The sequence below is a fragment of the Schistocerca nitens genome, chromosome 6 (assembly GCF_023898315.1).
Source record: "Schistocerca nitens isolate TAMUIC-IGC-003100 chromosome 6, iqSchNite1.1, whole genome shotgun sequence".
Lineage (NCBI taxonomy): Eukaryota > Metazoa > Arthropoda > Insecta > Orthoptera > Acrididae > Schistocerca > Schistocerca nitens.
Window position 1 is genome coordinate 45,700,595 of NC_064619.1, and position 23,963 is coordinate 45,724,557.

At 42.0% G+C, this 23,963-nt stretch overlaps 1 protein-coding gene across 1 annotated transcript in view; it reads right to left on the minus strand.

Moving 5' to 3' along the window:
• Positions 1-6,760: 6,760 nt before the first annotated feature.
• Positions 6,761-23,963, minus strand: part of LOC126262791 (protein madd-4-like) — a 362,890-nt gene continuing 345,687 nt past the window's right edge. The window contains exon 19 of the mRNA XM_049959614.1: positions 6,761-7,819. Coding sequence (XP_049815571.1) covers positions 7,707-7,819 — 113 coding nt within the window. The 3' untranslated portion in view covers positions 6,761-7,706. The remainder of the gene's footprint in view (positions 7,820-23,963) is intronic.

Sequence of the window (23,963 nt, forward strand, 5' to 3'; positions counted from 1 at the left end):
ATAGTTATGTTATGGACAGCATGGGAGAAATGGTCTATTAAAATGTGAAGGTAATATGAGGTACTTGGGCAGCATATCTGCAAGACAGGATGATGAGTTTAGCATTTTCACCTGCTGTGGGCTGCTTGTTCTTAGATGTTGCGGCTTTGAGGTGTGTTGCAGCCGAGGAAGAACGGCACCCACAGTAACAGTAGTGACATCATGGAAGCAAACACAAAATAAGTTTTATAACTCTCATTCATTCTCAGATGTTTTGCTTTATGGAAATGTATTCTCTTTGCGCAGTCTAATGAGGTGAAACATATGTAATTCAAGCAATGGCGACACAATTGTATTTTGTATGCCATGTGGAAATTATCTGTCGATGTATAAAGAACCTTTAGTAGTTTAGTCGTGAAAGAACAAATTTTCTTGGTTAACACACAGATTTCTGAGGGTTTCCAGCCTTCTTTCAACTTTTAGTACCAAAGACACTGCAAAGGAAAAGGAGTCCACTAAGAGGAACAGAAACACCTTTATTCATATCTGATTACAAGTCAGAACCATAGTTAATTCACAACACAGGTGACCATGGAAACTAACATATATACCATTCATTGATCAACAAAAAGATACAGATTAAAAATAAATCATTCCACCGTCCATCATATGCTAGCTTGTAGAGTATATATGTAGATGTAGATGAATGCTATAGCCTGAAGCACACCAAGTTAAAAAAGAATTTTATCTAAGACATAACAGACCTAGAGAGTTTCTTAGAAGAAGACACTCAATGTAGATGTAAATGAATGCTAGAAGCCAGTCATACATACATATAGGGAGCCAGCCATTCTATGGATAGCTGGCATCATGATTAGCTGCACATACCCAGCTTTTTGCGATTTTATTTTCCATTCCAAGTATGTCATTTCTTCATCTTTTGTTTCCACATTCAGAGCGAGAATTTTTTTAGAAATTAGAAATATATTTTGTTCCTTTTGTACTTACACCTGGATTGACACACACAGTGACAGATTGTGTAAGTTTGCAGCACCATCAACTATAATGGGACGTAGACTGTGATGCTGTCAGTTGTGTACTTAACATGGCACTATACTCATTTTCTCATGAACATGTCTTTAATTTACAGATTTTTCATGCTGTTTGATTATTATTGGAAAGGTAATACTGGTATTATTATCCTTATCCTTGGTCCTATCTATTATGTAGTGCTGAAATAGCTGATAAAGTTCACTATATAACTCTTCTTTGGTGGAGTGCAAGAAACCAAACATTTTGTTATTTTTAATTTGGTATGTCTTTATTGTAAAATAAACATACTTTATGCATTAACAGTTTGTAGTACATATTTAAAATGTCATATATTTGATACAATAACATTTTCTTTGAACACACCTAATATTAAAGACTTTTGCTAAGAGTACTGATGCAAGTAATTTACATTTCTCTCGCCAGAAAACAAAACTTAATCTCAGATTCAATTTTATAATTAAAAAACACTGTACAGCCAACTTTTCTGTACATGAGAGATCCTAATCAGCACCAGTTTAGAATTGCCTTGTGAAACAAAAACTCTCCAAACAGCGTCTAAATAGATACATATTTCCAAACTCTATTTTTCTAAGACTTTAAAGGTTGCTTCGTGTTCCTCACTGAAAAAACAGTTACATCACAAACAAAAGTTGCTGAAATTAATAAAACTGTATTACTTTGACAGTCAATTTATAAAACAGATCAAAGGTCTTACTGGAATAATTCAATGAATATTGTCCATGTTTTTATGAAATCCCACTACTGGGCAGTATGGTAAGAAATTATAGAATATTTGTAGAAGCTAATCAAAATACACCATTTATTGTAGCTACAGCTGTGATAAAGAAAAAAAACATAGCTTGTTGGACAAAATGTGATGTCTCAATGAATGGAGACAAAGACCCTACTTTACTGTTCGGTGTGTATTCTGTTTGAAAAGTGATGAGAGCTGATATTTAGTTGAAAAATACAAAAATAAAATAAACTAATTACAAATAGATGTACATGATGAAAGACACACTTATCTGTGAAGTTATACTCACCAAATGGTGACAAGGGAACACACACAAGAAAGGATTAAACCTTTGCGAGCTTTTGACGCCAGTGGCTCCTTCTTCTGGCAGACGAGTTGACGGAGAAGGAAGAGGGGTGAAGGAAAAGGAATGGAGAGTTTAGGGAAAGGGGTACAGATAAAAAAAATCATCCAGAAGCCCAGGTCAAGAGATATTTACTGGATGGGATGAGAAGGAAATACTGATTGTTGAGGACTGCACCAAATGAGATTTGAAAACCTGGAGCTTAAAGGTGGAAGACAGGCTAATATGCAAGACAGAGATTACTACTAAAACATTGTGCATGAGTCAATAAGTGTTAAAAGCTAAGTGCATTGTATGTAACAGGGTTGGGAGGGGGGAAGGCAAAAAATAAACAAGTCAGAAAACAAAAAATGTAGAAAACTAAAATGGAGTGAAGAAAGGAGTAGTTACTGTGAATAAATGCTGAGACAGAAGGAATAATGTAAATTAAGGCCAGGTAGGTGGCAAGAACCAAGGACGTGTTGTGGTGCCAGTTTCTCAGAACTCTGCAGCTAGGAACTAGCACCACAACATGTCCTTGGTTCTTGCCACCTACCTGGCCTTAATTTATGTTATTCCTTCTGTATCGGCATTTATTCACAGTAACTACTCCTTTCTTCACTCCATTTTAGTTTTCTACATTTTTTGTTTTCTGACTTGTTTATTTTTTGCCTTCCCCCTCCCAACCCTGTTACATGCAATGCACTTAGCTTTTAACACTTATTGACTCATGCACAATGTTTTAGTAGTAATCTCTGTCTTGCATATTAGCCTGTCTTCCACCTTTAAGCTCCAGGTTTTCAAATCTCATTTGGTGCAGTCCCCAACAATCAGTATTTCCTTCTCATCCCAGCCAGTAAATCTCCCTTGACCTGGGCTTCTGGATGATTTTTTTTATCTGTACCCCTTCCCCTAAAATCTCCAGTCCTTTTCCTTCACCCCTCTTCCTTCCCCTTCAACTCGTCTGCCAGAAGGAGGAGCCACTGGCTCCAAAAGCTTGTACAAGTTAAAGCCTTTTGTGTGTGTGTTTCCCAGCCACTGCTTGGTGAGTAGATTTTTTATCTACTCATTTACATTATATTATCAACAATTGATTATTTTTGTTGAAAATCCCACAAAAAACATAGTGGTATTGGTGTGGTAGCCTATACCACAATCAACATGTAATGCAAATTAGATGATAAAAGAAGGCTTTTATAAATAATGTAAGAGAAGAGTCATGCCATCTTCCTTAAATGGCTTAAGACTGTCAAGTGAGGAATGGAAATGTTTTAAGTTTTCAAAATGAGTACACAAAAGAAGTGCTTCTTTTCCTTTTTATCAAACATGGTTAATGATTTATATCTAAAAACAAAGATGATGTGACTTACCGAACGAAAGTGCTGGCAGGTCAATAGACACACAAACAAACACAAACATACACACGAAATTCAAGCTTTCGCAACAAACTGTTGCTTCATCAGGAAAGAGGGAAGGAGAGGGAAAGATGAAAGGATGTGGGTTTTACGGGAGAGGGTAAGGAGTCATTCCAATCCCGGGAGCGGAAAGACTTACCTTGGGGGAAAAAAGGACAGGTATACACTCGCACACACATACATATCCATCCGCACATACACAGACACGAGCAAACATTTCTGCTTGTGTCTGTGTATGTGCGGATGGATATGTATGTGTGTGCGAGTGTATACCTGTCCTTTTTTCCCCCAAGGTAAGTCTTTCCGCTCCCGGGATTGGAATGACTCCTTACCCTCTCCCTTAAAACCCACATCCTTTCGTCTTTCCCTCTCCTTCCCTCTTTCCTGATGAAGCAACAGTTTGTTGCGAAAGCTTGAATTTCGTGTGTTTGTTTGTGTTTGTGTGTCTATCGACCTGCCAGCACTTTCGTTCGGTAAGTCACATCATCTTTGTTTTTAGATATATTTTTCCCACGTGGAATGTTTCCCTCTATTATATTCGTATGGTTAATGATTTGCCGTACCTACATCTGCCATATCACATTTTAGTAAAATAAGAATTAGGTACAAATGTGGCATGTGCAAAGACTGTTCAAATTGTTACTAAATTTAGAAACATATTCTGTACACAACAGATTTTCATTTGATCATGTACACTAGGTTGCAGCAAGACATTATTTCAAATGGGTGACTATTGGCCTCTTTGAAATCGGCAATAGGGATGAATCTTCACAGTTACAAAAACAAACAATCAAATATAATTTGTGAAAAGCAAATACAAAAAATTCTAACTTGTTAATTTTTCAGACTATAAAAATGTTCAGAAATTCTGGAGCAGATCAGGGTCTAGTAAGATTTTATCCCCAGAACTGACATAATGAAGATAGTTCTTCGGAGGAAATATTATCAGCAACCGATTTCCATTACAAATTTGTCATTTAAGTTACATAATAATAATGTAATATTTATGCCAATGAAAGTAATGTTGGAGTGGGACACAGATCTGATTCCATATACTTTGTGAGCAGTACTTGTTTATTTGAAACTTCAGCATATTTGTTACGGATTGACATACAGATTGATTAATGCCACTAAATCTCTCCTTCTCATCCATAGCTAGGTTGAAGGGCTTAGACTGTCCATATGATATTATTAGATAGATGAAATAGAAGAATGAGGCAGTGAAAGACAACGGTAAAAATTGGAGATCCTGTGTTTATGAATGTTGAACACAGTAAATCACTGTTGAATGAAAAGAAATTAATACTCAAGATACTGTAGTTATTGCTTAATATAAAACTGACTGGGGTAAAGTGGAATAAAATCTTACTTATAGCTACACATAAGCATGTCACACATGTTTTTTTGTGGATGCAGACCTTGTATCTTTAACATTTTCATTTTTGATTATTTTGCTTAATTTTGGAAAAAAGTTAATTCTTATTCAGTCAAGTAATTATAACATGCACAAACACATACTTTTCACCATCGTCACTGCCATAATATGAGTTTCCCTATCACACACAATCACGTGGATTCAGACTCAACTAGAATATCTTGGATTAAGTTCTATTATGTGGTTTTTTATATAACAGGCAGAAATAATATCAGAGATGTTGTTCAGTCATGTTGTAGTCTGCATTTCAATCATGATGTTAGCTATATTACTATCCTGATGTATAATGAATGAAAAGCTATTCCCGCCCTAGTATCCTTATTGATATTTTTAATAGCATAAGAGCATTAAAAATTAAACCATTTCTTGCAACTATAAATTACTGAGTTTTCATGAGTAAGTGGAATTCCTTTTGTGACTTAAATGAAATATTAATATTTTCCTGCTACCATTGTGCTGTGGTTCCTACGAGTTTCTGTTTCCATTTGCAGGTTTTGTGCAGTGGTTCAGAATAATATATTCAGAAATTATGTCTGCTTAGCTCTTAAGAACTAATGAATTATACATGACTCATATTGTATTAAATGTTTTCTTCCCTGTAGGAGCATTAACATTTTAAAATGAGAGTTTGATTTGCATGTATCTTTCTGCAAAAATAAATTACTCCCTTGTCCACATCAAACGGTAATTCAGAAGAAGAAACTGGGTAACAGTCACACCCAGTGTAACTACCAGAAATGTTATTTCTTGCATCTCCTGCTTTTAGTTTAGATACTCCAGTTAACAAAACATCATCTTTCAATTATTGAATAAGCTTTGATATCAGAAAACACTGTACACTTATCAGAATTGTTCTACCATTTTTTAGAAAAATATTCATGGTACTTGTAATGTTACTGCAACATCAGTTTTCTAGCAAAAGGGTTCAGTAATCTACGGCACCACACCATGTATTACTCTCATTCACAGTCTCTAACATCTAGGTATGAAAACTGTTAAAATAAAGAAATATGGCAACTATACAATGAAGGATCACATGTAGAATTCCCTGAGGAACAGGTGTTGAGGTTTACTGAGTGCAAGTTTTTTCTGTCTTTCTTTGACTGGAGTTTGGCATCCATATTTTTCAAATAATAAGTAATTAGCATGAGTGCAATAATATTAAAACACAAACTGAAACCTTTTTATGTTACATTTGTGATGATCAATGCACAGATTTACAGAATTTTGGTTCAGTTCAAAGTACTAAATGCACAAAAAGCAGCTCTTCCTTTGTACTGGTACATAATTGTTCACTTAGACTGATGCCTTTATATATAAATGGAGATCTTAATTAAAATGAAGTGAAACTGTGAACAGAGTTCTGTGGTATACTGGTAATAGTGCTGTAAACTCATCAAGGGAGGAAAATGAATTTACTGTTTATCATGAAGTTACAGCATGAAAAAGTACTGTAAACTGATCAATGGTGAAATAAAGCCTATCACTGATTATTACAGAATTAAATTAACTGAGAGAAAGAGACTGCATGTTTAAATCAAATAATAGATTAATATGACCCAATTTTAGCTTTTAAGATTCTAGATCCAACTGAAATAAAATATTTTACATTGCGCAGTAACCACACATAAACTGACCTGCACTATAATCAACAGTAATATTGCATAACAACAACTATTTATGTTGCAATTACACTGCATTTATGTTCTTCCCACAAATTTTTCAAGTAATTAGATGTGGATACCAGAATGTTTTGAGAACGATTCTTTGAATTACTTGCAAAATTACATATGACCAATTAAACTTTATTAAGATTACAACAGTATCAAAGGAATTATTCCAATATCAATATTTACAGTAACTCAGATACTTATGACTATTCTGGAATATGTCCTAAATCAGAAGTTTCTATGATAACAAACTCTGCATTTTTAATCTTCCCTTTGGTGTACAAAAATGAATGATGGCCCCATATTTACTCTGGGATTAGCTTTTTCCTCATGCAAAGCATAAAATCAGTTAGACAGCACAATAGCAATTTTCTGAAGAGATACTTCAGATTTATTATGCAAATAGGAAATATAGAGTCCACTGCACTTCACACATTTAGTTTTATCTTCATTAATCTGACAGTCTCAATGTTTATTATTTTCTTGATATTTTATTTACACTTATAAATATAAATTCTTTGGAATGTGGAACAAGAATTTCAACTTGTGTAGCTATATGAAAATTTAAGATGGGCATATTAAAACAAATATATTGGCAACCGTTTAAGAGCCAGCTTTTCCTTTATTTTGCTGATATCACTGATTTTGCCAATGTAAGACACTCTCAGGTGAAGTCATTAGTGTTTGTGAAATGTTTTCACTTGGACTGTGGTAAATTTTCACACGCCATAGCACATATTCCAATGTCCAATACTAAAGTTCACATGGAAATATTACAAGTTTTGATCATTTATACAGAGGAAATGTAGCCATGTGTAAACATGTTGGTATAAACATAGCACAAAAGTATGGTGTTTCATATGAAGGTAAAAGCAGAACATTAGCACACTGTTAAAAAGAATCACACACAGAATTCTGAGACCACATCACTACAACCAATGCCCAAGAATATTTACATCTTTCAAAGAGGAATATCATCACTGTATAGTACGCAGTCTGTATCTTGCTTTTATTTAACTTTAGTGATACACAGATGTTTTCCCTCTTCTTGCAGAAACAGTTGACTGAATCTGCCAGATTAACCTTTACTGCGGCAGGACTGACAACACTGATACTGGTATTGGTACATACCACACACTTTCATGGTTCTCACTATCTGACAGTATTTTGACTGATCCTTGCATTCTAACACTGTAAAGAGACAATAGAAACTCGTTAAATCTTTATGTCACAATAACTTGAAAAAGAGACAGATTAAGTTATATAACATGGTACAAGAGAAGGAGCAATAAATGAAATATTCAGGTGTTCTTGGTAAATGGAGTAACATTTAACTTTGGATAACATAGAGTAGTTTGGCTAACTCAATGCAAGGCACAATGTGTCATCGTCAATAACAGTACAGTGCAGGGGAAAGGAAATATGTAAAACTGATTGTTAAAAAACCCTGCATGTTCATTTTGATCAGAATTTCAACTAGCAATCACATATACTAGCTCTTCTCAAGTGCTTTCATTCAGCAACATTTGCTCTATGTGTAATTATGATTTTGGTGATGGAAACATCAGAAAATTAGGTTATTTTGTATGCTTCTATACATTGATATAAGATGGAATAATTTTCTGAGGCAATTCAACTCACAGACACAGAAATAGCCTCCACTATAAACATCTTGACCTTTCTCTTACACAGAAAGTAGCTGATGTAACCGCAACAGGAACGGCCGCAGGGTTGCCGCTAACAAAAATGCGGCAGGGCTGAACAGGAGTGGCCCGTGAACAAACAAGATGGATGAACGGGAATAGAAGGACAAGCATGACGATAGACAACCGAGCAAGAGACCAAGGTCAACAACAAAGTATTAAGCAAAGGGGTCACGAGAGATAACCTCATGAAATCAAACAACATCCACTAGTAAATGGGAAGTAAGCACACGCAACGTAAACACGATGTCTGTAAGTGAGATATCAATGCGAATACCAGACTGCCTTGCTGAGTGAGAGGCAGCCGCCTAAATACATGACAGGGTTTGCCGCTATTGGCTGCTGGGACGACGTGCTCCACAATGGCATCCTCACGTTAGACTTGGGGCCAGGAGCGCGCGCAGCCACGGCTTATGGCGCAACTGCTGCAGAGACCTCTAGTGGTCATTGAGTTCCATGCCATCTGGCACGGATTCAAAACCCACGGCGTTTGGTACCAGCGTAGCAGTGTATGCTGCCATAACATTATTTGACCACCCCTGCCCTCCTTGTGAGTTAAAGATGGTGGCCAATAATGAAAGTCATGAATGCAGATTGAAATAAAAAAGATTGCTGTTGCTGAAAAATCTGGTAAACAGGTGAAAATATTATGCAGAATACCCAAAACTTTCATTTCAAGATTTTACACGTTAGTATTTTGACAAAAGAAACCAATGATAGAAAATGAAAACTTCAGCCAGTAAGCAATGTCTGTTGTAATGTTGTTGAGGATGTTGTAAAGTTCAGTGCAGGTACTCAAGACATGCAGTACCGAACAATATAATTTTCAAGTGACAAGGTAATGAATATTTCATATCCAGAATGAGATTTCACTCTGCAGCGGAGTGTGCGCTGATATGAAACATCCTGGCAGATTAAAACTGTGTGCCCGACCGAGACTCGAATTCGGGACCTTTGCCTTGGTCCCGAGTTCGAGTCTCGGTCGGGCACACAGTTATAATCTGCCAGGATGTTTAATATTTCATATATTTTTCAATACTGTGTAGTGGATGTATAATTTTGGCAGATTTATATGAAAACACTTATATTTTGTTTCTAAGATGTGTGCATCATTTTAGCATGATTAAAACAGTAACTGCTACCAATTTTAATTTTTCACATTTTTATTGAAATATGTGGCGTAGAGTGCCATAAAAATCGATATTTGTTCTGTGCATAAGTGTGCTATCTTTGAGGAGAGGGCTTTGGGGAGGATGTTGGACGCTAACGGCAGTTAGCCTCCGGACTTGTATCTGTGTAGACGCTAAGTGTGAATAAATCTGTATATGAGAGAATTCTAGTTGTTTACCTACAACTATACCATATTCCCTCACTGGGGACCCCGTTTTGTGTAATACGCGTCCGAATTACCGCCCGAAGGTTATTTACACGCCTACCGCGTCGGGTTTCTCCGCAATCGCGAGGGCCTTTGTTCAGCTCCAGACAATGGCCTTTCAGCATTCACCGCCGCCCGGATTCCAGCAACATCTCTCCAGCACTCCTGCCGTTGTAGTGGGCACGCCGCAAGAATCTTCGGAATCCTTCAGCCAGAACATGCAGTGGAATTCATCGAGTGCCGCCAGTATCTTCCAACCACCAACGGTCGTGGACTGTGGCTTTGTTAGCATGGACCTTCCCACATGTTCTCCACAGAGTGTTGGTCGGAACATTCCTACTCCTGTGTCGAACACACAATTCAATACAGTTTGTGGCGTCGAGCGAGGTTTTGCTACTTTGAAAAATCCAGTAGTAAATTCAAACTCGAATCAGTTCCCACCACGTGTGTATCCTTCCGCGCTGGCTAGTCAACAGCTGTTCAATGCTCGCCAAACAGCAAATATCACACCGAGTGTGCATCCTAGTGGACGTGTGTGGGATCCTTGTGTTGCTTCTAATCAAGTCAACAATTCTGTGCTGGACAGTAATTACTCCGACATCTACAACCAGCCCCACCACCCACAGTCGAGTGAATCCTGTGTGCATAACAGACATTCACCGGCGTACTTAAGCACTTGTGGCTTCTCTCTGAGCTACCACGTCAATGAGAATGCACATTTTGACTACGATCCTCACACCGTTCGAGCGTCTGCCGCTTCTCAGCCGCCCCCCGGCGTCAAGTGAATTTCGCGATTCCCGCATTACGGGACGCCAATAATTCGGACTCGCAATCTTCTGCATGCTCTATTTCCGTCCGAAGTAATAGGCGCACCTCTGCAGTGACTGCAGAGCCGAATCTGCCGAAATTACCAGACTTCAAACCCGCTCACCCGGAGTTCTGGTTTAACCTGGTTGAGCAAACATTCAATGCCTGTGCTTTAGAGGACGATGCACGCTTCGCCTGCCTCATGAACCATCTTCACGACCGCGTCGATTTAATTTACGATCTGGTCAAAGCACCCCCCCTAGCAGGGAAGTATGCTGTGGCGAAACAGACGATACTGGAGCACGTCTCTAAAACCAGGAGAGAAAATGTGCGACAGCTCATCTACGAAGAGCGTCTCAGCGACAGGTCTCTGTCCCAGCTGTGGCGGTGCATCCGTCTTCTCGTCGATGAGCAAGTTATGCCTGATGACACACTCGCAGAAATCTGGACTGAAAAGCTGCCTTTGCCTGTCCAGACTGCAATCTCTGCGTATGAAGATAGGCCAGTAAATGAACGTTTACTGCGCCGCCGACAGAGCATACTCCTCCAGGCAACGTGAGCTCCGTGCACTGCATTCTGGACGTGACCGCACTAAGACGCTTTCTGACGCCACACCCTTGTCTGGTGCTGCTAATAACAAGTTTGTTAAACTAGCCGCCCGGCCTGCACCTTCAACTCCTCGCAACGACAGTGCATCGGCCTCTGTGGAAGACTCTGGGGCACATACTCCGTCACCTAGCAACTACCCACAGGAGCACAGGCCCACCCAACCTTACTGTTTCTTCCACGCGAGATTCGGGGAGCAAGCTCGCAAATGCCAGTCACCGTGTTCTTACCCAAACTCCAACTGCAGGTAGGCTACGGTGCCACCTCCTGCGATGTAAACAACGGGCACCATCCCACATTTCACTCCGTTTCGGACAATAACAGTTAAGTGTGGTCGAGTCTATGTTCGCGATTTACGATCAGGTGTATGTTTTCTGGTAGACACTGGTGCAGACGTCTCTTCGCTGCCGGTTCGCCTAGCAACCAATAAAGTGCAACCACACAAAACAGTACTTCGTGCAGTGAACTTGTCTACCCTACAGTGTTCGGGTTCCACTTTGTATACAGTGAAACTTTCGCCCGAGTGCAAGCTGGAGTGGACGTTTCTAGTGTCAACAATTGAAGAACCTATTCTCGGAATTGATTTCCTCAAGCACTATCAGTTGTCACTAGATTTTGTGCAAAATACTGTGCTTTACCCCTCCCTTAACAAACATATTCCTTTCGCTTCGCCGAGTGACAGTTCGGCTAACACCAAACATGTGTGCTGTGCTAAGAAGTGTGTAAACCTATCCTTGGAGCTGCAATCCTGGACAAACAAGTGGCTAGTGGAGTGCGCCAAGTCTTCTAAGTTGCGGATGGAACGTATGGAAATGCTGCTGCATCTCCGCAACATACACCACGAGTTGGCCTCCACACAACAACGCCTCGCGGCACTACAAGCAGACGACTCGTCGGCTACAGACAAGGTCAGTCCGTGCCAATCTGGTGTTCCTGTGCCCGCGCACATTAACGACAATGTTGTGAACTCTGTAAACTGTGTCAGCACCCCCTTTTGGAATGATAGTGTATGCCCGAGTGCTCATGCTCCTTGCGTTCCGAATGGACAATTAACTTGCCAAGCTCATGGCAATGAACTACGGCCATCTGCTGTCCGGCCACGCCCACTTATGCCTACAGCGCTCGTAGCGGCACGACCCGCTACCAAGAACCAGTGTACCAACCTCGCCCATGTTAACACGTGTGCGGCCTTTACGCAGCCTACGAGCGGGTGGCACACCTGTACTTCCGTGCCCTCAGCACCACAGCTTGGCCCGTCTGCCACTGCCTGCTCCGCTTCACGGACATCTGACTATCGTCCCACGCCATGTATTGCAGTAGTCACTAACGGCACAGTTCATCGGTTACGTCTAACCGATGGGCCGCCCATATCGCAACGTCCACGCCGCCTCAAGCCGGAATTTATGAAAATTGCAAAAGAACAATTGGACGATCTGTTACAAAAGGGAATAATTGAACCTTCTTCCAGTTGCTGGGCTAGTCCTATCCTGTTTGACCAAAAGAAAGACGGTACTTGACGTATGGTCGGAGACTATAGGCATTTAAATGCCCGCACCATCATTGATAAATATCCGGTCCCACACATCGCAGACTTCAATCATGCGCTCGGAGGTGCAAAGTACTTCTCTGTTTTGGACTGTAAGCACGCATTTCATCAGATTCCTATGGCTCCGGAGGACATTGAAAAGACTGCCATAACCACTCCCTTCGGGCTGTTCCAATACAAATTTATGCCGTTTGGGTTGAAAAACGCCCCCCAAACATGGCAAGGTTCATCAATCAAACTTTATCCCATCTAGACTTTTGTTTCGTATACATGGACGACATATTGGTTTTTGCTTCTACTTTAGAACAGAGTGAGGGGCGTGTTCAAGTCGTGACGGATATTTTAGCAGCCACTGGTATTGAACTGAACAATAAAAAGACTCAATTGCACCAGTCATCCATCACATTCCTAAGTTATGTTGTGTCATCAGATGGTCTGACACCACCACAGGACAAGATCAAGCCTGTTCTCGAGATGCTACGCCCTCAGACCTACAGGGAATTACGCAGGTTCATCAGAACAGTTAATTATTACTGGAAACATTTGCCAGCCGCTTCTGCGGTGCAGGCTCCTCTCACAGATGCTCTCGCTGGCCCACAAACTTCTGGCACCCGCCAGGTACCATGGACACCAGACATGGACAAGGCATTTAATGAACTCAAACAGCTGTTGGCCTCCGCTGTCACTATTGCTCACCCACGGGTGGACGCCACAATATTTATCGCTACTGACGCTAGTGACAATGCTATCGCCACAGTACTGAGTCAGACATGCTAAACAACGCACAGAAGAAATACTCAGCATTCGACAGAGAATTACTTGCAGTTTACGAGGCCATAAGACACTTCAGAACTGATGTTGAGGGACGAGATTTCTATGTGCTCACAGATCACAAGTTGTTGGTTCCTGCCATAAAAAATCCTGTGGCTGATCCGCCCCCACGACGCTTTCGTCACATAGATTACATCTTGCAATTTACAAATGACATTCGCTACATCCGAGGAGCGGACAATGTGGTCGCTGATTTTCTCTCACGTGTTGGTGCTGTCACAACCTTAATTGACTTAACGGACCTACCTCGGTTGCAATCGGCAGACCCCAATACCATGCAGTTAATTTCATACCACAGCTCCTCTCTCCAACCAGTACGCTCTACTTTCCCTGGCATATCTGACTTAGTGTGGTGTGATGAATCGACTGGTACGTTGCGGCCATTCATTCCTAAGCCCCTTCAACGCCAGGTCTTTGACAAACTACACACATTAGCACACCCCGGTGTCAAAGCCTCCACCCATCTGGTAGCTGAACGGTTTGTCTGGAGAAACATGCACCGTGACTGTCAGTCTTGGGCAAGGGCATGCATGGTGTGTCAACAGAACAAAATTTCCATGCACACTTCTCCACCCCTTGGCTGTTTTGCCCAACCTCCAGGCTGGTTTCACCATGTTCATGTCGACCTTGTAGGCCCTTTGCCCCCCTCCGAGGGTTTCCGTTACTTGTGTACAGCTATTGACAGGATGACTCGGTGGGCTGAGGCTGTGCCTATTCCAAACATTACCTCCGAGACAGTAAGTCGAGCATTCTTAGATTCGTGGATCTCTAGATTTGGCTCACCTGTTTACCTCACCATTGACCAGGGGCGACAATTCGAGTCTTCAGTTTTCTCTGACTTATGTAAAATGTGTGGTATTGTCAAAATTCATACTTCTGCATACCACCCCCGAAGCAATGGGCTTGTCGAGCGATGGCATCGCACCCTGAAGTCTGCCCTGCATTGCCATGACTCACTATGGACAGAGGCACTGCCCTTCATGCTTCTTGGCCTTCGTGCGACTTTCAAGGAAGACCTCAAGGGGTCCATAGCCGAGTTTGTATATGGCCAACCTCTGGTTTTGCCTGGAGAATTAGTCACTCCGACCCCACTTCCACGGCCCTCTGAACTCCCTTCACTTCTCGAGCGGGTGCACTTGCACTGCAGCAAAATTCAACCACCACCTCCAGCTGCTCATACACCTCCACGCGTGTACGTACCGCGCACGCTAGACTCTTGTGAGTACGTGTTTCTCAGAGACGACTCAGTCAAAGCCCCGCTTCAGCCGCCCTACACAGGTCCTTACAAGGTCGTCAAACGCTCTGAGAATAACATGGATCTCCTCATAAAAGACTCTCTAACCACGGTCTCACTCAACCGAGTGAAACCAGCTTTCATTGAGCCTCAGGTGAACCTCCCTGATTCTGCCCCTATTTCTCCCACTCCTGCTTCGAGCGGCCATCCATCTTCCCACACCATGCATTTGGGTATTGATTTTCCACAGCGTGTTTCTCTGCCGAGCACTGCTCCTTCTCCGCGTTCATCTAATTCGAGTGGCCAATCTTTTCGGGGCTTCACTCCTCACAGCCCTCGCAGTTGAACTGCAAACCACTCGGATTCTACCATTGTGTTACCATCTTCGTGTGACAGCTCTTTGTCATGCCATTCAATCCACGCTGGCTCCTCGTTGCCTTCGGTCACGCTCCCTTGTCTGTCAGCTGATCGCCCGAGGTTGTCTCCTGCACAGTCTAGTGCACCTGCCACCCCCCTCTTAGCAGATGCTTCCCCTGCCATGGCTTTCCCACACCTCCCTGCCTCCCTACCATTGCTCGTACAGGTGCCATCCAAGAATTCACAACACATGTGCACCCTGATGACACACATAAATTATCCGTTGTCGTAGATGGCGATACAGTGTGTGTGGTACTCGTGTGTGACAATATTGAGGGAGGAAGTGCAGAATCTCGTGTGGTGCGCCGCTTTAAATTGAGCAGAAGTGCTGCGTGTGGCAATTTGCGTGCCTTTGTTAGGCCTTCTGGCAAGGTGATCCTCCGCCTGCCGGCTGATGAAGTGCTACACCTTCACTCCAGGACGGGACGTCGTCTTCAGCCGCCGGCGTCACTTGCTGGCTTCACCCCCCAAGTCTCCTACCAGTCGACCGCTTCCGCCTGACGCAGAAGAACTGTGCGTTACCTTCCTAACTTCTCACCCCCCCATTCACAGGGACGTACTCCATACTGCGCAGGGGGGGGGGGGGGGGGGCTATGTGGCGTAGAGCGCCATAAAAATCGATATTTGTATCTGTGTAGACGCTAAGTGTGAATAAATCTGTATATGAGAGAATTCTAGTTGTTTACCTACAACTATACCATATTCCCTCAAATACATTACCTGTACGGACATGTGCAAATATGCTGTCAGTAATGGTCAAATTACTTACCTGAAGAAGAGTTGCGGAATCCTAATTTAAAAATAAAAAACAATTATAAGTGTGCTAGAAGAATTTGGTTATAAAAACTGTAAAAATTCCTATTTTTTATTGCTTTTCTTTGTTTTGGGGCCATCAGTGTTATGCACATTACTATGTAAGTTTGTTCTAAGAGAGATATTGTTGTGAGAGGTTCTTTGGGAGAGCTCTTGCCATATGCAGTTTAGTGAGACCTTGTGGATGATATTGTTTTGTAACAGTAATAAGATATTTGTTTATAAAAGTTTTTGTAAATAACAAAAGTTGTACTGGCAAATTTAATAAATGTAAGATGCTTACAATTTGAACTCTGATTTTCTATATAATCTTTGAGCCTACTATCTACATTTGCCTGAATCCTTCTAACACTTGGGAATGAGGACAGAGGAATTTAGAAAAGACTATGAAGTTGCTGATGAAGCAGATAAGTAAACATTTTATTTCAAATTTGTGTCTGCCACCTTTCCATTTTAAGAATGCCAAACAGTGTCAAATATAAATCACTTCAACAAATGTTGCTAGAAAGTGGTGGCATGCTACACTGTGAAGTTAATGTTTGTAAACTGTTTATGTTTCATAGTGAATAAAATTTGAGGAAGAAATTTCTGAAAATGCACATTTCAAACACAGCATTGTATGGTAGCGAATTGCAGACTCCAGGAAAACTGAAACACAACATAAAGATTTGAGATATGGTGTTACAGAAGAAGGTTGAAAATTAGCTGAACCGATAAGATAAGGAATGATGTGGTTCTCCTAATAACTGATGGAGAAAGAAACATATGGAAAACACTGACAAGAAGAAGGGATAGGGTGATAGGACATATGTTTGGACATCAGGGAGTAACCTCCATGGTACTATACAGAGCTCTAGAGTGTAAAAACTATAGGGAAAGACAGAAATTGGAATACCTCCAACAGACAATTGAGGATATGGAGATGAAAGTGCTACTCAAAGAGGTCATTGCAGGAGAGAAATTCATGGTGAGCTGCATCAAACCAGTTAAAAGACTGATGACATTAGAGGTGCTACCTTGAAAAATAGAACACTGTCATCTGTGATGTGTCTACATTGTGGTTAATGATCTTTTACAGTTCATGACTGGTAGGCAAAGATGGACTATTATTGGACACAAGTAGTTGCCGGTATGCAATTAACATACGGTGTAGCTGAGTGTAAAGCCCAGAGAGCCAACTGAAGGTACAAGAAAACGTTTCACTTCTAAGTATCAAATTTTTCAGCGTGGGAAAGAAACCAGGTTGTAAAAGGTATAGAGAACTGTGTCAGTTCGTTTTAAATGAATTGTTTGCACAATGTAATTTGATGAAAAAGTGTTGGATCATATGGGATAAGATTCATCAATAAGCGCCTGTCAACTCATCCATGAAATGCATACTTCGAAGAACACGGAGTGGAGAATACGGATGAAGCAGCAGTTACAGGCATATCACAAACAACAGCTTAATTATGTCAATGAATAATCTAGTGCAAAATTGCTGTGCTGAACTTTGGTTATCTTTTTGAACAACTGCTATAAGCTAATATTGCTGCTACAAAGAATAAATTGTTTCTTTCTGATAAAAACTTGGATTTTCATTTATTATTATTTGTTTCCTACATCAAAGGATGCAGTTTAGTTCCTCTACCATCCACATAATTTTAACCCTGCAAATTTGGGACAATTTGTCTATTTTTTGTCTGGGGATGAGAAATTTTCACTACTGATCAAGTTACCAGTTTCTATACATTCTTAAGTAACACTAGTACCCGATCTGCACTGTACGTTCACACGGAACAGACAACAAAATAATACGTGTAAAAATTTCAACAGCCAAAAAGAATGTTTTGAATAAATTCAAATGTGAAGAATGGATAAAAGAGTGTATCAACAATATTGCACAGGTATCAGGAATATATGAAGGACTAGCTATGTTCACTCTTGTGTATCTAAATAGGACATTGTTACACCAAGCTAAGTCAGTAAAGAGCCATTCAGTACAAAAGGGCACAGTATTAGTATGAGTGAGCTCAAATGAAACAAATTATTGGTCTCTGGCAAGTAGAAATGTCATTGTATGACATTTTGGTTCATGCAGGATTTGTTTCTATAACAGTGGTGTATGTGTGGAATCAGTAGGTAGAAGAGAATGATACACAGTGACGAGCAGTTACTGGACCACACATTGTTGCCATTGTATGAGATAACTGCCACCTTATCAGCAATGTCACAAAAGGCCTCATAACTTTGTCAAAAGTGTTTATTTGACAATGGAGCACTGCAGTAGTATGTACCTATCTGCATTAGTGGTCTGATGCAGTCTACATTGGAGTGGGCTGGTGGCATTCATGTAATTGCATTAGCTTCCAGTGTTCACAGATTAGAAATTCCTCAGACAACAATGGGCATGTGAATACCATTATTGTCATTCTGAAGGGCAAAAATTTGGTGTTTTCAAATGAGTGCCACTGCAACTTGTTGCTACAATATGGCAGCCCACATTGTTGAGCAGCACAGCAGACAAACACCAAGTGTGATTTTTTTTGGGGTGCCATGGGATGCTACATGCAGTTTCAACTCCTATGTATTGAGAGTAACCACAACAGCAGCCACTACATCAGGACAGTATAAGAGCCTGTAGTACTTCTCTTTCTTTAGGCAACTCCATGTTTCAGTGCAAAAATTCACCATCACAAGTAGAAATGAATGGCCAAGCTTTCGTTAAAGAGCGACAAGTAGCACTGCTTACATGGCCTACAGATTCACCTGATAATTCAGTCACCTAACATGTCTGGGTCATGGTTGTTAGTTTTGATGCTCTGTGGTCTCATATGCAAACAATATGGTGAAAAACTTCCTAGAGACATATCAGGTCAGCTTACATTCCACACTGTAAAATTTATATACTTCAACTGTAACAAGCTAGGACTAAGCACAATACTGAACTCTCAGAGTCCATGCACAGTTTTGAAACTGTAATCATTTTCTGAACTGTCATGTAACTACAGTGTACTATGAAGGATGTTTCAGTCATGTGTATTCTTCCTGCTGTCGCACTTTTCACAAATGGTAGTGTATTATGGTATATTAATTTATGTTATAGATGTAGTTGGTGAACTAGTTCAGGCCACTGAAATACTGAAAGAAATGGTATTCACAATGGCAAAAATGATATGATTCAATATTGTACTTAAAAGTAAATACTGGTTTCCTAATAATCACATCAAAGAAAAACTCACTTGAGAAAAGAATAAACTTATGAGACAGAAAGAACGGGCAGTGCTTACCATCAGGAGGCAAAAGTATTGCTGACAAGACATAGACAAAAGTAGTAAAGCCTACCCTAGCTTTTGCAACTGATACTTTCTTTCTCAGCGAGAAACGGAGATTAGTTTGGAGAGAGTTAGAAAGAAGGGGGAGGTCATTCAGGCCCCAATATGAGATGGACCCACCTGTTACAAGGATCAGGAAAAATAGTTTCTTTGAAAATATCCCAATAGCATTGTTGTGCTTTCTCAAAGGCATCATTTGGATGAAAGATATAGTTACTATCCTTTTTTCTTGTAGTTAAAATTATACAATTCTTTACTTGAGTTATAATTTTTTTTTTTTTTTTGGTTCTCAAGGATTACGGAGAAACCAAACTGCAATAGAAACAACAAAAAGAGGAAAAATATTTTAGTACTATAATAAACAGTTCAAGAGCAGGTATTATTTTGTCATTCATACAACAGATGAAATGACTATATAGTAATATAATAGAGGGAAACATTCCACGTGGGAAAAATATATCTAAAAACAAAGATGATGTGACTTACCGAACGAAAGTGCGGGCAGGTCGATAGACACATAAACAAACACAAACATACACACGAAATTCGAGCTTTCGCAAGAAATGGTTGCTTCATCAGGAAAGAGGGAAGGAGAGGGAAAGACGAAAGGATGTGGGTTTTAAGGGAGAGGGTAAGGAGTCATTCCAATCCCGGGAGCGGAAAGACTTACCTTAGGGGGAATAAAGGACAGGTATACACTCGCACACACACACACACATATCCATCCGCACATACACAGACACAAGCAGACATTTGTAAAGGCAAAGTGTTTGGGCAGAGATGTCAGTCGAGACGGAAGTACAGAGGCAAAGATGTTGTTGAAAGACAGGTGAGGTATGAGCGGCGGCAAATTGAAATTAGCGGAGATTGAGGCCTGGCGGATAACAAGAAGAGAGGATATACTGAAGGGCAAGTTCCCATCTCTGGAGTTCTGACAGGTTGGTGTTAGTGGGAAGTATCCAGATAACCCGGACGGTGTAACACTGTGCCAAGATGTGCTGGCCGTGCACCAAGGCATGTTTAGCAACGGGGTGATCCTCATTACCAACAAACACTGTCTGCCTGTGTCCATTCATGCGAATGGACAGTTTGCTGCTGGCCATTCCCACATAGAAAGCTTCAGAGTGTAGGCAGGTCAGTTGGTAAATCATGTGTGTGCTTTCACACGTGGCTCTGCCTTTGATCGTGTACACCTTCCGGGTTACAGGACTGGAGTAGGTGATGGTGGGAGGGTGCATGGGACAGGTTATACACTGGGGGCCATTACAAGGGTAGGACACAGAGGGTAGGGAAGGTGGTTTGGGGATTTCATAGGGATGAACTAAGAGGTTACGAAGGTTAGGTGGATGGCAGAAAGACACTCTTGGTGGAGTGGGGAGGGCCACATTCAGAGTCTGATCCAGTCCCGGAAAGTATCCTGTCACAAGTGGGGCACTTTTGGGGTTCTTGTGTGGGAGGTTCTGGGTTTGAGGAGATGAGGAAGTGGCTGTGGTTATTTGCTTCTGTACCAGGTTGGGAGGGTAGTTGCGGGATGTGAAAGCTGTTTTCAGGTTGTTGGTGTAATGCTTCAGGGATTCCGGATTGGAGCAGATTCGTTTGCCACGAAGACCTAGGCTGTAGGGAAGGGACCGTTTGATGTGGAATGGGTGGCAGCTGTCATAATGGAGGTACTGTTGCTTGTTGGTGGGTTTGATGTGGACAGACGTGTGAAGCTGGCCATTGGACAGGTGGAGGTCAACGTCAAGGAAAGTGGCATGGGATCTGGAGTAGGACCAGGTGAATCAATGGAACCAAAGGAGTTGAGGTTGGAGAGGAAATTCTGGAGTTCTTCTTCACTGTGAGTCCAGATCATGAAGATGTCATCAATAATCTGTACCAAACTTTGGGTTGGCAGGCCTGGGTAACCAAGAAGGCTTCCTCTAAGCGACCCATGAATAGGTTGGTGTATGAGGGGGCCATCCTGGTACCCATGGCTGTTCCCTTTAATTGTTGGTATGTCTGGCATTCGAAAGTGAAGAAGTTGTGGGTCATGATGAAGCTGGCTAAGGTAATGAGGAAAGAGGTTTTTGGTAGGGTGGCAGGTGATCAGCATGAAAGGAAGTGCTCCATCGCAGCGAGGCCCTGGACGTGCGGAATATTTGTGTATAAGGAAGTGGCATCAATGATGGTTACAAGGATGGTTTCCAGGGGTAACAGACTGGGTAGGGATTCCAGGCGTTCGAGAAAGTGGTTGGTGTCTTTGATGAAGGATGGGAGACTGCATGTAATGGGTTGAAGGTGTTGATCTACGTAGGCAGAGATACGTTCTGTGGCTCAGGCTTGTCTGACATTTGGCATTACCCCCAAAGGCCTCAACTTAAAGTTCTCATCTCTGGCTGTAACCCTTCTTTCCATCAGTCCCTATACCAGTTCCAAACTGAACAATCCATTGCCCTCACCCACCTAATCCTTCACCTAAACATCAACTCAGCCAATGAACATACCCGTCAACTCCTATCCTTAATAAAAGTCCTCAATCTTTCCCCTCCCACATCCACACCGGCTGTTCGGAGCATCCTCCTACAGGCCAACCGCAAATTAGAACAGCATGCCACCCTCCACCTCAAAAAACTATCCAATCTCCTGGTTTCCTACCTCCGGAAAGGCAACTCACTCACCCTTCACAACCATTCCAGCAAACCTCAACCTCCTCTCATTGAACACAGACCCAGTCTCTCCCATCTACTGAATCTCCCACTTCCAGCTCCACTCCCCCCAAAACCTCAAAATTCCAATCAACACAATCTGGAACCACAACACCCGAATTCAGTAGTTAACCTTTCCTCCAAACCTCTCTCCCAATCTGAAACCTCTGTCCTATCCAAAGGCCTCACCTTCAGCCCCACTCCCAGATTCAACCAAACAGCCCTTGTCAAAGATTTACTGTCCTACACCCATACTCTCTGCTGGAAATATCACTTTGCCACGAAGAAAAATGATCCTAATCCTACTCCTAATGGTCCAACTCCCCAAGACACAATCCAAATTGAACCCTGCCTGGAACAGTTCCGTCCTCCGTCACAGTGGGACCCACCTCCTCTTCCTCAAAATCACCCTCTCCAAAGTTTCCAGGAATATCTGACTTCCAGCCTTGCCTCTCAATCCTTCTTAAAAAACCTTAATCCTACTCCCAACATCACCACTGCTGAAGGTCAGGCTATCCGTAATCTGAAGGCTGACCGATCCATCGTCATTCTTCCGGCGGACAAGGGTTCCACGACCGTGGTACTTGATCGTCGGGAGTATGTGGTTGAGGGACTGCGTCAGCTTCCAGACAACATCACATACAAAGTTTGCCAAGGTAATCCCATTCCTGATGTCCAGGTGGAACTTCAAGGAATCCTCAGAACCTTAGGCCCCCTACAAAACTTTTCACCTGACTCCATCAACCTCCTGACCACACTAACACCCCGCACCCCTACCTTCTTCCTAAAATTCACAAACCCAATCATCCCGGCCGTCCCATTGTAGCTGGCTACCAAGCCCCCACAGAACGTATCTCTGCCTACGTAGATCAACACCTTCAACCCATTACATGCAGTCTCCCATCCTTCATCAAAGACACCAACCACTTTCTCGAACGCCTGGAATCCCTACCCAGTCTGTTACCCCTGGAAACCATCCTTGTAACCATCATTGATGCCACTTCCTTATACACAAATATTCCGCACGTCCAGGGCCTCGCTGCGATGGAGCACTTCCTTTCATGCCGATCACCTGCCACCCTACCAAAAACCTCTTTCCTCATTACCTTAGCCAGCTTCATCCTGACCCACAACTTCTTCACTTTCGAATGCCAGACATACCAACAATTAAAGGGAACAGCCATGGGTACCAGGATGGCCCCCTCATACACCAACCTATTCATGGGCCGCTTAGAGGAAGCCTTCTTGGTTACCCAGGCCTGCCAACCCAAAGTTTGGTACAGATTATTGATGACATCTTCATGATCTGGACTCACAGTGAAGAAGAACTCCAGAATTTTCTCTCCAACCTCAACTCCTTTGGTTCCATCAGATTCACCTGGTCCTACTCCAGATCCCATGCCACTTTCCTTGACGTTGACCTCCACCTGTCCAATGGCCAGCTTCACACGTCCGTCCACATCAAACCCACCGACAAGCAACAGTACCTCCATTATGACAGCTGCCACCCATTCCACATCAAATGGTCCCTTCCCTAAAGCCTAGGTCTTCGCAGCAAACGAATCTGCTCCAGTCCGGAATCCCTGAAGCATTACACCAACAACCAGAAAACAGCTTTCACATTCCGCAACTACCCTCCCAACCTGGTACAGAAGCAAATAACCACAGCCACTTCCTCATCTCCTCAAACCCAGAACCTCCCACAGAAGAACCCCAAAAGTGCCCCACTTGTGACAGGATACTTTCCGGGACTGGATCAGACTCTGAATGTGGCCCTCCAGCAGGGATATGACTTCCTCAAATCCTGCCCTGAAATGAGATCCATCCTTCATGAAATCCTCCCCACTCCACCAAGAGTGTCTTTCTGCCATCCACCTAACCTTCGTAACCTCTTAGTTCATCCCTATGAAATCCCCAAACCACCTTCCCTACTCTCTGGCTCCAACCCTTGTAACCGCCCCCAGTGTAAAACCTGTCCCATGCACCCTCCCACCACCACCTACTC